Source organism: Ovis aries, chromosome 12, assembly GCF_016772045.2.
Source record: "Ovis aries strain OAR_USU_Benz2616 breed Rambouillet chromosome 12, ARS-UI_Ramb_v3.0, whole genome shotgun sequence".
In the NCBI taxonomy this organism is placed as follows: domain Eukaryota; kingdom Metazoa; phylum Chordata; class Mammalia; order Artiodactyla; family Bovidae; genus Ovis; species Ovis aries.
Genome location: NC_056065.1, coordinates 31,542,692 through 31,559,983, shown reverse-complemented (window position 1 = coordinate 31,559,983; position 17,292 = coordinate 31,542,692). Strand labels below are relative to the sequence as shown.

Genomic DNA, 17,292 nt, shown 5'->3' with positions numbered 1-17,292 from the left:
GATAATCCCGATGGTGTGATCACTCACCTAGAGCCAGACATCCTGGAATGTGAAGTCAAGTGGGCCTTAGAAAGCATCACTACGAACAAAGCTAGTGGAGGTGATGGAATTCCAGCTGAGCTATTTCAAATCCTGGAAGATGATGCTGTGAAAGTGCTGCACTCAATATGCTAGCAAATTTGGAAAACTCAGCAGTGGCCACAGGACTGGAAAAGGTCAGTTTTCATTCCAGTCCCTAAGAAAGGCAATGCAAAAGAATGCTCAAACTACCACACAGTTGCACTCATCTCACACGTTAGTAAAGTAATGCTCAAAATTCTCCAAGCCAGGCTTCAGCAATATGTGAACCGTGAACTTCCAGATGTTCAAGCTGGTTTTAGAAAAGGCAGAGGAACCAGAGATCAAATTGCCAACATCTGCTGGATCATGGAAAAAGCAAGAGAGTTCCAGAAAAACATCTATTTCTGCCTTATTGACTATGCCAAAGCCTTTGACTGTGTGGATCACAATCAACTGTGGAAAATTCTGAAAGAGATGGGAATACCAGACCACCTGACCTGCCTCTTGAGAAACCTGTATGCAGCTCAGGAAGCAACAGTTAGAACTGGACATGGAACAATGGACTGGTTCCAAATAGGAAAAGAAGTAAGTCAAGGCTGTATATTGTCACCCTGCTTATTTAACTTACAGGCAGAGCACATTATGAGAAACGGTGGTCTGGAAGAAGCACAAGCTGGAATCAAGATTGCTGGGAGAAATATCAATAACCTCAGATATACAGATGACACCACCGTTATGGCAGAAAGTGAAGAGGAACTAAAAGCCTCTTGATGAAAGTGAAAATGGAGAGTGGAAAAGTTGGCTTAAAGCTCAACATTCAGAAAAAGAAGACCATGGCATCTGGTCCCATCACTTCATGAGAAATAGTTGGGGAAACAGTGGAAACAGTGTCAGACTTTATTTTTTGGGCTCCAAAATCACTGCAGATGGTGATTGCAGCCAGGAAATTAAAAGGCGCTTACTCCTCCTTGGAAGAAAAGTTATGACCAACCTAGATAGCATATTCAAAAGCAGAGACATTACTTTGCTAACAAAGGTCTGTCTAGTCAAGCCTATGGTTTTTCCAGTGGTCATGTATGGATGTGAGAGTTGGACTGTGAGGAAAGCTGAGCACCGAAGAACTGATGCTTTTGAACTGTGGTGTTGGAGAAGACTCTTGAGAGTCCCTTGGACTGCAAGGAGATCCAACCAGTCCATTCTAGAGGAGATCAGCCCTGGGTTTTCTTTGGAAGGAATGATGCTAAAGCTGAAACTCCAGTACTTTGGCTACCTCATGGGAAGAGTTGACTCACTGGAAAAGACTTTGATGCTGGGAGGGATTGGGGGCAGGAGGAGAAGGGGACGACAGAGGATGAGATGGCTGGATGGCATCACTGACTCGATGGCCTTGAGTCTGAGTGAACTCCGGGAGTTGGTGATGGACGGGGAGGCCTGGCGTGCTGCGATTCATGGGGTCAAAAAGAGTCAGACACGACTGAATGACTGAACTGAACTGAGCTGACAGGTGCATACATTCTCAGTCGCTAAGTTGCATCTGACTCTTTTCAATCCCATGGACTATAGCCCACCAGGCTCCTCCGTCTATGGGTCTTCCCAGGCAAGAATACTGGAGTGGGTTGCCATTTCCTTCTCGAGGAGATCTTTCAGACCCAGGGATTGAACCCACTTCTGCAGTTGCTGCATCAGGAGGCAGATTCTTTACTACTGAGCCACTTGGGAAGCCCATCTAATGCATATATAGCACAAAGTTCTGGAGATAGACAATGATGATAGCTGCATAGTAATATAAATGTAGTTAATATCACTAAACTGTATGTATACTTAAAAATGGCTGTGGAAATTTTCATGTTCTGTATATTTTGTTACAATAAAAAAATAATGGCATCATCCTGATAAGTTTGGTTCCTGGAGAAGGGCATGGCAACCCACTCCAGCACTCTTGCCTGGAGCATCCCCATGGACAGAAGAGCCTGGTGGGCTATAGTCCATGGAGTTGCAAAGAGTCAGACATGACTGAAGTGACTTAGCAAGTATGCATGTGTAAGTTTGGTTAATGATTTGTTGTTGTTGAGTCACTAAACTGTGTTTGACTCTTTGTGACCCCATGGACTGCAGCACCCCAGGCCTTGCTATCCCTCACCATCTCCCGGAGTCTGCTCAACTTCATGTCCATTGAATCAGTGATGCTATCCAACCATCTCATCCTCTGTCGCCCTCTTCTTTTGCTTTCAGTCTTTCCCAACACCAGGGTCTTTTCTAATGAGTTGACTCTTCACATCAGGTGGCAAAGTATTGAAGCTTCAGCTTCAACATCAGTCCTTCTAATGAGTATTCAGTGTTGATTTCCTTTAGGATTGCTTGGTTTGATCTCCTTGCTGTCCAAGGGACTCTCAAGAGTCTTCTCCAGTACCATAGTTTGAAAACATTAGTTTTTGGCACTCAGCCTTTTTTATGGTCCAACTCTTAGATCCGTACATTACTACTGGAAAATCCATAGCTTTGATCATATGGACCTTTGTTGGCAAAGTGATGTCTCTACTTTTTAATGTACTGTGTAGGTTTGTCCAGCTTTTCTTCCAAGGAGCCAAGTGTCTTTTAATTTCATGGCTGCAGTTATCATTCGCAGTGATTTGGAGCCAAAGAAGATGAAATCTGTCATTGTTTCCACTGTTTCCCTGTCTATTTGCCATGAAGTGATGGGACCAAATGCCATGATCTTAGTTTTTTGAATGTTGAATTTTAAGTTATCTTTTTCACTCTCCTCTTTCACCCTCATCAAGAGCCTCTTTAGTTTCTCTTCACTTTCTGCCTTTAGAGTGGTATTATCTGCATATCTGAAGTTGTTGATATTTCTCCCAGCAATCTTGATTCCAGCTTGATTCCATTTGTTAAAATACGTAAAGAATTTAGATTATTGCCTGATCCATATTAAGTGCTTCTAATACATATATATCCAATAATATATAAAAACAATTATATGCTGTAAACAAGTAGGATTTATCCCAGGTATGCAAGACTGATTCAACATTCAAAAGTCGTTTAATGTAACTCATCTCATCAACAGAGTAAAAAAGAAAAATTACTAGTTCCTAGTAATGGCACCCCACTCCAGTACTCTTGCCTGGAAAATCCCATGGGCAGAGGAGCCTGGAAGGCTGCAGTCCATGGGGTCGCAAAGAGCGACTTCACTTTCACTTTTCGCTTTCATGCATTGGAGAAGGAAATGGCAACCCACTCCAGTGTTCTTGCCTGGAGAATCCCAGGGATGGGGGAGCCTGGTGGGCTGCCATCTATGGGGTCGCACAGAGTCGGACACGACTGAAGCAACTTAGCAGTAGACTAGGAATAGAGGGAACTTCCTCCACTTGAGAAAGAGCATCTACAAAAACCTAAAGTTAACATCAGACTTAATGGTGAGAAATTTGAGACTTTCCCACTAAGATTAGGAACAAGGCAAGAGTGTTCTATCTAGCCATACCCGTTCACAAGATACAAGATATTACTTACTAATTGAGCTGTGATCTGAATTTTTGAGCACCAGACCATATGTTGAAATCCTAACTCCCAAAAGTCATGTTATTAGTAGGTGGAATCTTTGGCAAATGATTAGGTCATGAGGATGTAGCCCTCATGAATGGGATTACTGCCCTAATAAAAAAGATCATGCAGAGGTCCCTACCATCTTCCACTATGTGAAAATACAATGAGAAGTCTGTAACCTGAAAGAGAGTCCTCACTGAACCATACTGACATCCTGGTCTCAGAATTTCAGCCTCCAGAACTGTGAAAAATAAGTTTCTGTTGTTTATAAACTACCTGGTCTGTGATACTTCGTTACAGCAGTCCAATATCTTAGCCCAATAGACTAAGACAGCTAATGTAAGGTACAAGAAGAGGAAATAAGAGTTCAGATTGAGAAGGACTGCCTTCACAAGCATGTTAAAAATTACATTAATTGGCATTTTGAAAATATTTTAGTAACTTAAAAAAATTGTCATTAGAATAAGAGGAATGTTTACTTATATAATTATCTTACCTATGAGTGTAAGAATTATAATATCCCTTCCATTTTTTTAAAATAGCAGCTTTACTGAGATATAATTCACATACCATCTAGTTCACTCTTTCAAGATATACAGTTCAGTTTTTAATATATTCATAGATATGTGCACCCATTACCAGTCAGTTTTAGAACAATGTCATTAGAATGGTTGATTCTTTCTTTTTGAACTTCGATTTTTAGGATTTTTAAAAAACCATTCTAACCTTTTACAAATGCCCAATTCAGTGACATTGCTGCTGGAGGAGACTCTTGAGCATCCCTTGGACAGCAAGGAGATCAAACCTAAAGGAAATCCTAAAAGAAATCAACCCTGAATATTCATTGGAAGGACTGATGCTGAAGCTGCAATACTTTGGCCACCTGATGCGAAGAGCTGACTCACTGGAAAAGACCCTGATGCTGGGAAAGATTGAGGGCAGGCGGAGAAGGGGCGAAAGAGGATGAGATGGTTGGATGGCATCATTGACTCAGTGGACGTGAGTTTGACCAAACGCCAGGAGACAGTGAAGGACACAGAAGCCTGGCGTGCCACAGTCCAGGGGGTCACAAAAGTCGCATGTGACTGAGTGAACAACAACAAAGAACATTCACAGTGCTCTGCAGCTATCACCCTCTCCATTATCAGAACTTTTAATCATTCCAAACAAAAACTTTGTACCCACTAGACATTAGCTTCCTATTCCTCTTCTCTCCTGACAAGTTCTTCCCAGCTCCTGGCAACCACCATTCTACTTTCTGTTTTTATGAGTTTGACTATTCTGCCTCCCTCATACATTTGAAATCATGCAATATTTGTCCTTCTGTATCTGGCTTATTTCACTTAGCATATAACATCTTCAGAGTTCATCCATGTTGTAGCACGTGTCATGGTTTCATAGTTTTGTTCCTTTTTAAGACTGAATGATATTCCACTGTCTGTATGCGCCACTTTCATTTATGTATCACCTGTCAGTGGATATTCGGGTTGATTCCACCTTTTGGCTGCTGTGAATAATGCTGCTGTGAACACTGGTGTGCAAATACTTGAGATCCTGTTTTCAATTATTTTGGGCGTATACCCAAAAGTGGAACTGCTGGGTTTTATGGTAATTAGGTTTTAATTTTCTGAAGAACTTCCATACTGTTTTCCACAAAGCTGTACCATTTTATATTTCCATCAGTAAGGTACAACTGTTCCAATTTTTTCATATCTTCACCAAGACTTGTTATTTCCTATTTTTATAACAGATATCCTAATGACTAGTGATGTTGAACATCTTTTCAGGTACTAATTAGCCATTTGTATAACTTCTTTTGAGAAATGTCTATTCAAATTTTTTCATCTTTTTAAATTGGGTTGGTTTTTCTGTTGTTTAGTTGTAGGAGTTCTTTATATATTCTGAATATTAATCCCTATCAGATATATGCTTTACAAATTTTTCTCCCATTCTGTGGGTTGTTTTTTCACTCTCTTAGTAGTGTCCTTTGATTTCACAAAAATTTTAATTTTGATGACATCCAACTTATGTATTTTTGTTTGGTTGATATTTTAATGATATTACAAATGGAATTTTTAAAATTCCTTTTCAGATTGTTTGTTTTTATTATATTGAAATGTGACTGATTTTTGTGTGTTGATTTCGCATCCTGCAACTTTGCTGAATGTATTTATTTGCTCTGTCAGATTTCTTTTTTTTCTTAGACTGAGGGTTTTCTACATAATAAGATTGTCATCTATGAACAGAAATGATTATACTTCTTTCTTTTCAACTTGGATGCCTTTTATTTCTCTTTCTTGCCCAGATTAACTGACTAGAACATCCAATACTATGTTGGAAAGTGGTAAAGGAGGCCTTTTTTATCTTATTCCTGATCTTATAGGAAAAGCTTTGTCTTTCAGCCCTGAAAATGATATTAGCTGTGGGTTTTTCATATAGGCCCTTATCATGTTGAGGAAGTTTGCTTCTGTTCCTAGTGTTCAGAATATTAATATCATGAAAGGATGTTGAGTTTTGTCAAATGCTTTTTCTATATCAATTATCCTAATCATGTGGCTTTTCTGCCTTCATTCTATGAATGTAGTATGTAACTCTGATTGACAGTCTTGTGTCTCTGGAATAAATTCCATTGGTCTTGATGTTTAATCCTTGTAATATATTGCTGAATTTGTTAACCACTATATTTTACTGTCATTTTTTTTATAGTAACTTCTTTCCTTGCCAATTTCTTACCCAAAAGATGGTTCTCTTGCTACACAAATTGTTCTGTGACATAGAAAAACAATTAGGCATTCTCCAGTTTCATTATATGAAGGAAATAAATATAATTCTGTTAAAAATACCCAACAAAACATCAAAAAGGGAAATTGTGAGTTGTCATATCCAAATGGGACATGGATTGTCTCATATATAATTATTAACTATTTAATAAGCATTTATTGAGAATTTAGTATGTTCCAGGCAGTGTCAAAGTTGTTCTCAAGGTGTTTACAAATGTGGAAGGGGAGACTAGTTAACTGCTGATTACAATACAGTTTGATATAATATTATAATAGAGATATCCATGGGTGCTATATGATTACATAGGAGGGTACCTAATTCAAAAAGAAGATGAAAGGAAAGTGTGTTATTGTCTCAAATGATAAGTAGGAATTATCCAGAAAAAGGAGAGGACTGTTTCATACAGAGGACTATCAATCATAATAACAATGAAAAAGCATACTATTTGAAAAACTACTAAGATTTCCAAGGTGGAGAATCTGTATGAAAAAGTATTGAGAAATGACATTTTTGAGATAAGGAAGGGCCAGTTTGTAGACGCAATTTAGGAGACTGAATGCTTCTTTATTTTTTTGAAAGAACTTGGGAATCATTGAAAGATTTTAAACCAGGAAGTCATATGAACAAATTTTTGTTTTAAACAGATAATCCTAGCAAAATGTGGACTATGGTTTGAAGGATGGAATGGAAATGGAGGGAAAGGAGACTAAAGGCAAAAAGACAGGAAATGATTGCATAAATCCAGACAGGAAGTGACTGCATTAATCCAGGCCAGAAGCAATGAAGGTCTAGACTTAAACTGTGGCAGTGGAAATGGAAGAGGGAGACTGATTTTTAAAGTATTTAATAATTAGAATCGAAAGGTGTTGATGTTCAAATAGAAGTGTGAGGATGGGTTGTTGGAAATTAAATTGGTTGGCTTGATAAATTTGGAGGAAAGTGATCAGAGAATCAGTAGAGAACAGTAGTGAGAAGGAGTAGCAGGTGATATGAAGGAATGAAACTTAACGGAGTAGTAGTTTTTTTAACATGAGGGTGAAATAACGCTATCAGACAAGTCCAGAAAGTAAGCCATTTTATAAGACATTGCATAGCCTGGTCTCTTCCACAAGCCAATTTCACTGGGGGACAGGAGACCAGGAGAGAATGAAAGACTGTTTTAGTTTAAAAGAGACCAAAAAATTTTAAAACCAAATGTATGACATAAACTTTAATTAGAGTGCAGATTGAAAAAGTAACTGTAAAACAGACATTATGGTACAATTTAGAAATTTGCATATTGAATAGATATTATATGTTCTTAGTGAATTTTTATGAATTTTAACAATATCATAATTATATTGGGATTATGTAGGAGAATGTCCTTATTTTTAGGAGATGCATGTTGAAGTATTTAGGGATGAATAATTGTAATGTCTGTAATTAAAGACAGGGATTTAGGAAAGAAGAAAAAAATTGCAAAACATTAATAATAGTTTGATATAGGTGGTGGGTATAGAGTTGTTTACTAAGCTTTCAGTTTCAGATTCAAACTTCAGCTTGCCATGCCAGCAGCTGTTTATGTAGCATTTGCATTGTATTAGATATTATAAGTAATCTAAAGATGATTTAGCCTATATGGGTGGATACGTGTAGGTTATATGCAAATATTACGGTATTTTATATAAAGGACTTGAGTGTCCTCAGATTTTGGTATCTGCAGGTCCTGAAATCACTCTCCCCATGGATTCCGAGGGACGACATTTTCAATTCCTGATTAAATTTTAAAGTATAAGATCCTCAATTTTTGATAGTTTATTACCAGTGAGAAACTTTGTTTATGTAAAAATGTGAAAGCATTTTTCTCAGCCATTAAAAAACTTAAAACAATTGAAATTATAATTCCAAAAACTCATCCTTTTTAAATTGAACTGTAGTTGATTTACAATGTTATATTCATTTCAGGTGTACAACATAGTGATTCAATATTTATAGATTATATTCTATTTAATGTCATTACAAAATAATGACATATTTCCCTGTGCTGTATAATATATCCTGTTTATTTGTTTATAATTTTTATTGGTGTATAGTTGACTTACAATACTGTGAATTCGTTTCTTCTGTACAGCAAATCAGTTATCCATCTACCCACTCTTTTTCAGATCATTTTCCCATATAGGCTGTTGCACAGTATTGAGTAGAGTTTCCTGTGCTGTACAGTTAGTTATCTGTTTTACATAGAGTACTGTGTATATGTCAATCCCCATTTCCCAACTTGCCCTTCCCCGTCTTACCCGATGGTGACCATAGTTTTTCTTTCTGAAATTTTTTGTTTATGCGTTTTCGGCTGTGCTGGGTCATTGCTGCTGCTCAGATTTTTCTCTAGCTGTGGCCAGCAGGGGCTGCTCTTCATTGCAGTGCTCAGGCTTCTCATTGCGGTGACTTCTCTTGTAGAGAAAAGGCTCTGGGGCTCGTGGGCTTTGGTAGCTGTACATGTTGCCTCGGTAGTTGTGGTCCCCAGGTTCTAGAGCACAGGCTTGTGGTGCACAGTCTTAGTTGCTCTGCGGCACGCGGGATCTCCCCAGACCAAGGATCGAACCCGTGTCTCCTGCGTTGGCAGGCGGCGTCTTTACCACTGAGCCACAGGGAAGCCTAAATCTGTTTTCTACATCTGTAACACCATTTCTGTTTTGTAGATAAGTTCATTTGTACCCTTTACATTTTTTTATTTTTATTTTCTAAGATTATTTATTTATTTTGACTGTGCTAGGTCTTCATTGCTGCAGTGGGCTCAGGCTTTCTCCAGCTGTGGCGAGCGTGGGCTACTCCTTGTTGAGGTCTGCCGGCTTCTCATGGTGGTGGCCTCTCTTGTTGTGGACCACAGGCTCTAGGCATGTGGGCTTCAGTAGTTGCAGCACACGGGTTCGGTAGTTGTGGCACATGGGCTTAGTTGCTCCACAGCCTGTGAGATCTTCCTGGATTAGGGATTGAACCCATGTTCCCTGAATTGGCAGGTGTATTCTTAACCACTAGACCCCCAGGGAAGCCCTGTACCCTTTTTTTAGATTCCACATATAAGCAATATCATATGGTATTAGTCTTTCTCTGTCTGACTTACTTCACGCCATATGACAATCTCTAGGTCCATCCATGTGGCAAATGGCATTATTATTATTATTTTTAATGGCTGAGCAATATTCCATTGTGTATATATATATCACATCTCCTTAAACCAGTTGTCTGTTGATGGGCACTTGGGTTGTTTCCATGCCTTGGCTATTGTAAATGGTTCTGCCATGAACGTTGGGGTGCACGTATCTGTTCAAATTGTGATTTTTCTCTGGATATATGCCTAGGGGTGAGATTGCTGGGTCATGTGGTACCTCTGTTTTTAGTTTTCTAGGAAACCCCTGTACTGTTTTCCGCAGTGGCGGTACCAATTTACATTCCCGCCAACAATGTAAAAGGGTTCCTTTTTCTCCACGCCCTCTCCAGCATTTATTGTTTGTAGACTTCTTGATGGTGGCCATTCTGACTGGTGCTTATTTATTCTATATATAGTAGTTTGTGTCTCTCAATCTCATTCTCCTATTTCACCCCTCACTCCTTTCCCCACTGATAACCACTAGTTAGTAGTTTGCTCTCTGTATCTGTGAGTCTGTTTTTGTCAAACACATACCCTTTAATTGAAAAATATAATTGAAAAAAGATAATTTTCTCCCTCTTTTGGTGGTCCTTTCAAAGGCTGTGTTTCTCAACTTTAAAGGATAAGAAGTCTCAACAGGTGTGACTAAAATAAAAATAAAAAATAACATACTTTTAAAAGGTAATCTTAAATTTAAAAAGCAAATATCAGCTTTGTGAAATGACAGTATTATAACCAGTGAGATTTTCCCCAAGTTACCATGAGAACTAGTAAGAACATTCCCACTATCTAACACAAATTCAGCTGCATTCAACTTACCGTATTTCAGTGAGATAATAAGACAAATGCACAAAGGTGAATTGGGCAGAATGGTTCACTCAAGAATGAATATACTTAACAACAAAAACATTTAGAAACTACCTAAATGTCTACAGTTAGGGAGCTGGTTTAATAAACTATGATAAAGTTCTATAATGGATAATCAGCCACTAAAAATGAGAATATAATAAATACTTTTTTGAGAATGAAAAGGTGCTCACAGTTTACTGTTGAGTGAAACATTAGATTAGAGGGCAACAGTAAGAGTAGTTAACTCTGCATGTTAGGATTTGAAGTAATTTTTACTTGGTCTCAACTTCTTTTTTTTTTTGTCTTCAGTAATCATGTATGATTTTGATATTCATAAGGGAGATGGAACTGTTTTCATTTTAGGAAAACAAATGCAAACAACTGACCTGGAAAATTGTTTTCAGTAATTCTTTAAATTGTTCTCCGTAAGAATTAAGTAAGAATTTCAGTAAGTCTTTATTATTTAAAGAGCTCATTACAAATTGTTAAGAAAAAAATGGAAGATCCCAGTAGGGATGAGCAGAGAACCTGAACAGACAATTCAAAACATAGAAAACAGAGGTGATAAACAAGCATTAAGGATCACTATTCAGATTTACTTGTAAGCAAGGAACTGTACATTTAAATAATGAGCTAACATTTATTTGCTTATCAAACTAGAAGTTTGCCACCATGTTATTATAATAAATTAATAATTAATAAATATCAGTAAATTGTTACATCCCTTTGATAGTTTTCACAATTGAAGGTTATGTTGCAACCTGGAAAAATAGAGCATGTGAGTGAAATAGAATGAATGGTAGTTCACGTGCCACAACTAAGCCCAAATGCAGGCAAATAAATAAAGTAATTAAAGCAATAAATTTAAAAATTAATCTAGGAATTAAACAAACAAACAAAAACAATATTGGGAAGGGGACGGGGGAAGTAAATTGCAAATATTATAACATTTCACTCTTAAAGACTTCAGCATGCCTCTCCTAAGAAAAAAGGTGTTCCCCTACATAACTCCCCTCCCCGCCGAAAAAGAATACTAGGGAAGTGTTCTGCATGTTCTTCCTTATTAATAATTTCTAGTTGTTGAATTTTTTTGTTTTGAATTTAAAATTAGAGTAAAATAATTTTATTTGCTTTTTCTTTTGCAGAGATAGCTGTAGCAGAATTTCACAAAAAAATCAAAGAAGCTTTTGAAGTGTTTGACCATGAATCAAATAATACAGTGGATGTGAGGTTTGGAGATGTTTCCTTCTAATTCTAAATTGCCGATACAACTGGTGAAATAGAAGATGGTTCATTTCTCTTTCTACATTCTTTGAATTTACTATGCTAAAGTATTTATGTTTCTGTGCTGGCCAAAAAGTCTTTTCTAGCTGCTGTTTTGTATCAGTACTGTTTCTTAGTCTTCATAATCTAGTGGAAAGACTATATGTCCACATTGCCTATTCTAATCTATAGACTAAATTCTGTGAATGAGACAAACTTGTATACTATAGCTTTAGTGCTGGACACACAGTTGACACTCAGTAAATATTAGTTTACTTTTACAATACATAGAATGTATTTACTTTTAGAATACATAGATATGTGGCATTCACTGGTGGCCTAGTGGTTAGAATTCTGAACTTTCACTCCCGTGGTTTGGGTTCATTTCCTGGACGGGGAATTGAAATCCCACAAACAGTGCAGTGTGGCAAAAAACAAAACCAAACCAAAAACCATAGCTATGTATTATCAGGCATAAATGGGATATTATAGAGAAGGATTAATAATTCTCAAACATGATGCACTCCTCAAGTAAAATAACAAAAAGAACCAAAACAAAAGAACATAAAAAGATGAGAAAAAAAACACGAATACTGGTAGATTTAGAATAGAGGACAGGAGACAAAGAATAGTTTGAAAAAAAGAGGCAAAAGATAGAGGAGATTATGCATGTTGTAGAATCTGTGCCACACATGTACATCAAAGAAAGATAATGAAATCATCCTTCCAGGAAGCCAAGCTGATTGAGAAATATTTGATGTGATCACAATCTCAAGAGTTAGAACTCAGTATGGAGGCCAACAAAACAGTGGGAAATGATTTTTAAATGGTTTTGGCAAGAACCATTTGATGCTTGTAAACCAGCCCCATCACTTCCAGACTGGTCAGGGGACTAAATGCTTTAAATTTGAGCTAGACTGAATGAACAATATGAGTATGACCGATTGTAACTACAGTCATCCTTCAGTATCCACAAGGTATTGGTTCCAAGATACCCACCTCCACCCTCCTCCTCTCCACCCCACCCTTCATGGACTTCACAGGATAGTCTCCTGTTTTGAGGGGAGGCTTCCAAAAAGTAGCAGTAAAGAGAAAATCTCCCAAATCCCTTAGAGCAGTGATGCCTGCCATTTTTTGGTGAAAGGGCCAATTCAGGGGACATAAACATGCTTATGAGGAGGGCATGACAGCCCACTCCAGTATCCTTGCCTGGAGAATCCCTTGGACAGAGGAGCCTGGTGGGCCACAGTCCATGGGGTCGCAGAGAGTCAGACATGACTAAAGCGGCAGAGCATACACGCAAACACGCTCATGGGCTTCCCTGGTGGCTCCGCTAGTAAAGAACCAGCGCACCCATGCAGGAGATGCGAGAGACTTCGGTTCTATCCCTGGGTTGGGAAGATCCCCTAGGAAATGGCAACAAACCCCAGTATTGTTGCCTGGGAAATCCCATGGACAGAGGAGCCTGGCGGGCTATAGTCCATGGGGTCACAAAGAGTTGGACACAACTGAGCGCACATGCACACACACACACACACACACACACGCTTATGGGACGCATCTTTCTTCCCACTCAGAATTAAAATAATTGTCCTGAGACCCAGCGGGAAAGTGTATGTTCTCACTTAAATTGTCTGCTTTATAAAAGAAAGACAGTTACCAGGAAAATTGGCATAGTTTTTAGCACTGAAATATCCAAGTGGTAGCAACATGGAATGATGCAATTTCTGGTCTTTATTCCTTCTGCTAATTCGTATAGCACTTTAAAGTTTACAGTGAGCATTCTCATGCTGCCAGTATCATTACTATCTGCTTTTTATAAATTAGCCAGGAAGCAAAGTGACTTGCCAAAGATGGAATAACAGGATAACGACGCAGTTGAAACTCAGATTAGTTTCTTCTGTTTGGGGCAGCTGTGCCTCAGCCCTGGGAGAGGCTCAGGGGACGTAGTGCTGAAGTAAAGTCTGGTCCTGCTTTTCTTAGCTTTAGCGGGCTCTTCTATTTGTAAAAACAGTTAATCTTGCTCAAATTTATTTTGGCTTATGGTTAAAAGTGAAGGTCTAAATAGACTCTCCTTTTCCAAATTACTAAGCCATTCCATTTATTTATCTCTTGAATTATTAGATTCATTTTATAATATACTACATTTTCTATAATTGCATCTGATTTGGGTTACGTATTCTGACCTATTGCCTTACCTCATGACCATATACTAGGACAAGTAGTGAAAGTGAAAGTGTTAGTCGCTCAGTCACGTCCAACTCTGCGACCCCATGGACCCCACCAGGCTCCTCTGTCCATGGAATTCTGGAGTGGGTTGCCATTTCCTTCTCCAGGGGATCTTCCAACCTGGGGATCGAACCCCGGTCTCCTGCATTGCAGGCGGATTCTGTACCGTCTCAACCACCAAGGAAGCCATGCTAGGACAATCCTACATTAATTGCTCTCAATTTATATAGTATGCTTTACTATCTGATAGAACTAGTCTCTTCATTACTCTTCTTTTTGAGCATTTTAATTAAGAATTGAAGGCAGGGGACTTCCCTGGTGGTCCAGTGGTTAAGACTTCGCCTTCCAGTGCGGTTCGATTCATGGTTGGGGAGTTAAAATCCCACCTGCCTCGCAGCCCCAAAACCAAAAAAAAACCCAGAAGCAATATTGTAACAAATTCAATAAAGACTTTAAACATTAAAATTAAAAAAAAAAAAAAATTGAAGGCAGTATTCTGGGTAGATTGAGTAAAGAGGTGTCTGAATGGGGTAAGAGTTCCAGAGACAGAAATAGCTTGGCTTGGAAGAGAGAGTTGTTCCTTGAGAGACTTACTGGGCTTTTGACTGTTTCTGCCCTGTCGTGTGCTTGATCCCTCAGTGACGCTGTTTCTCTTGAAGGGCAGACCAGCACCCCTTATCTCGGCTTTGCATGAATTGGAAACTTTTAATTTGAAATTTTATTACTTTAGGTGGAGTGGAGGTATGGTACTGTGACTGCCAGGCAGCCGGTGGGTTTTGTTTTGTTTTCGTTTTTTTTCATCATTGTGTAAAACGTTATTAAATGAGCTGCTTTCCTCCTGGCTCTGAGGGACAACCTGGGGACTGGAATCAGACTTTCTGAGTTCATTCCTAGCTTTGTCACTCTAACTTATTTACTTACTCACTCTAACTTATTTGAAAGTGGAAGTGAAGTTGCTCAGTCGTGTCCAACTCTTTGCAACCCCATGGACTGTAGTCTAAAAGGCTCCTCCGTTCATAGGATTTTCCAGGCAAGAATGCTGGAGTGGGTTGCCATTTCCTTCTCCAGGGGATCTTCCCGACCCAGGGATCGAAGAGTAACTTATTTACTCTTATTTAAATAAGAGTAACTTATTTACTCTTTCTGTGCCTCAGTTTTTACATTTGCCACATAGGACTGATATAAGTTAGTAGGTCTCAAAATGGTTTGGAGAATCCTGTGTATCCCTAGGATTCTTTCAGGAGTCTGTGAAATCAAAGCTATTCTTGTAATAAATCGGAGACAGTATTTGCTATTTTCATTCTCATTTTTCACAAGTGTATATTGGAGTTTTTTCAAAAGCTGCATGTGTGATATTGCAACAGATTGAAGGCAGAGCCAGAAAGGAGAATCCAGCTGTCTTCTGTTAAGCCAGACGTTAAAGCAGACATGTACAACACTACCATTCTTCTAATTAAATTGATTTTTTGTTTTGGAAAATATAGTTATTTTTCACACACAAGAAATATTTATGTAAGCAAATATGGGACTTCCCCAGTGGCTCAGCAATGAAGAATCCACCTGCAATGCAGGGAAAGTGGGTTCAATCCCTGGGTCGGGAAGATCCTCTGGAGGAGGAAATGGCAACCCACTTAGTATTCTTGCTGGGGAAATCCCAAGGACAGAGGAATCTGGTGGGCTATGGTCCATGGGGTCATAAAGAGTCAGACACAACTGAAGCCACTGAGCACATATAATGAGTTTATTGTTATTTCTATGAATTTGACAGCAAGGAGATCAAACTAGTCAATCCTAAAGGAAATCAGTCCTGAATATTCATTGGAAGGACTGATGCTGAAGCTGAAACTCTAATACTTTGGCCACCTGATTCAAAGAACTGACTCATTGGAGAAGACCCTGATGCTGGGAAAGATTGAGGGCAGGAGGAGAAGGGGACGACAGAGGATGAGATGGTTGGATGGTATCACTGACTCGATGGACATGAGTTTGGACTTGCTGGACATGAGTTTGAGCAAGTTCAGGGAGTTGGTGACAGGGAAGCCTGATGTGCTGTAGTCCATGGGGTTGCAAAGAATTGAATGTGACTGAGTAACTGAACTGAGCTGGATGAATAATAAACATTTTTAAACTTTGAGGTTTAATTTTTAATATTAAGTGTAATTCACATAAACAAAAGCTCTTTGTGAGTCTGAATAACTTTTAAGAATGTAAAAGGGGTTCTGAGACCAAAAGTTTGAGAACCACTGTTGTCAGTGGACATTTCTAAAGCTCTTAGAACAATATTAACTTAGAACAAATTAATTTGGGATTTAAAGCTTAGAACAATAGAACAATATTAGCTCATATTATTATTCTACTCTATATTCTTAAAGTAAATAATTTAGACTTGTTTTTCCTCTATTTAATCTGGATTAGCAATGTTATATTGTATTCTCCTAAGAACATTTTACTTAAAGCTGTGTGTTCTGTTTTGATCTTTTCAGTTCTGAAGCAGTTTGTTTTATTTTCCATTTTCCTTGTAAAATAGTTTTTGAAAGTTGCATCTTGAAAAACGTCATGGCAGGTTTTTAATAGTATTTTGCCTCATACAAGCATAAACCATTATACATTTTGACTTGCATACATTTTCCTGCTCTGTGTTCAGATTTCAATCAAAAGCATGACTGAAAATTAAATTTTTGACTAGATAATATATAAGGTAAAATTCTAAAGGTACAAAGAATATATAGTGATAGGTAGACTTTCACCTGGCTCTCTGGTTCCCCTTCCTAAAGGCAAGATTCATTATAATTTTCTCTAATACTTCCAGAGATAGTCCATGCAAGTACAGATGTGTGTGTATTTTTTATTTTGATAAATATACTTAACAAAATTTACCATTTTAACCATTTTTAAGTGTGTGTGGCTGTGTGTTAAGTCGCTCAGTCATGTCTGACTTGTTGTGACCCCGTGGACTGTAGCCCATCAGGCTCCTCTGTCCATGGAATTCTCTAGGCAAGAATACTAGAGCGGGGAGTGGGTTGCCATTCCCTTCTCCAGGGGATCTTCCCGACCAAGGGATCGAACTCGGGTCTCCCTCATTGTAGGCAGATTCTTTACTGTCTGAGCCACTAGGAAAGCTCTTTTAGGTGTATAGTTTGGTGGTATTGAGTATATTTACATTATTTCCATCCATCTTCAGGACTTTTTTATTTTCCCAAACTGAAACTCCATACCCTTTAAACAGCACCTCCCCATTCTCCCTTCTCCTTAGCTCCTGGCAGCTACCATTCTACTTTGTGTCTCTATGAGTTTGACTATACTAGGTACCTCACTGTGTCTGGTTTATTTGACTTAGCATAATGTCTTCAGGGTTCTTCCTTGTTGTAACTCGTATCAGAATTCCATTCCTTAAGACTGAATAATATTCCACTGTGTGTATATAACACACTTTGTTTTTTCAG

General features: G+C 38.4%; 1 protein-coding gene across 2 annotated transcripts in view; it reads left to right on the top strand.

The window, feature by feature from the left end:
- EFCAB2 (EF-hand calcium binding domain 2) overlaps positions 1 to 17,292 on the top strand; it is a 145,392-nt gene that overhangs the window by 37,057 nt on the left and 91,043 nt on the right. For both annotated transcript variants that reach the window (XM_015099188.4, XM_015099187.4), the window contains exon 2: positions 11,503 to 11,587. In XM_015099188.4, coding sequence (XP_014954674.2) covers positions 11,503 to 11,587 — 85 coding nt within the window. The remainder of the gene's footprint in view (positions 1 to 11,502; positions 11,588 to 17,292) is intronic.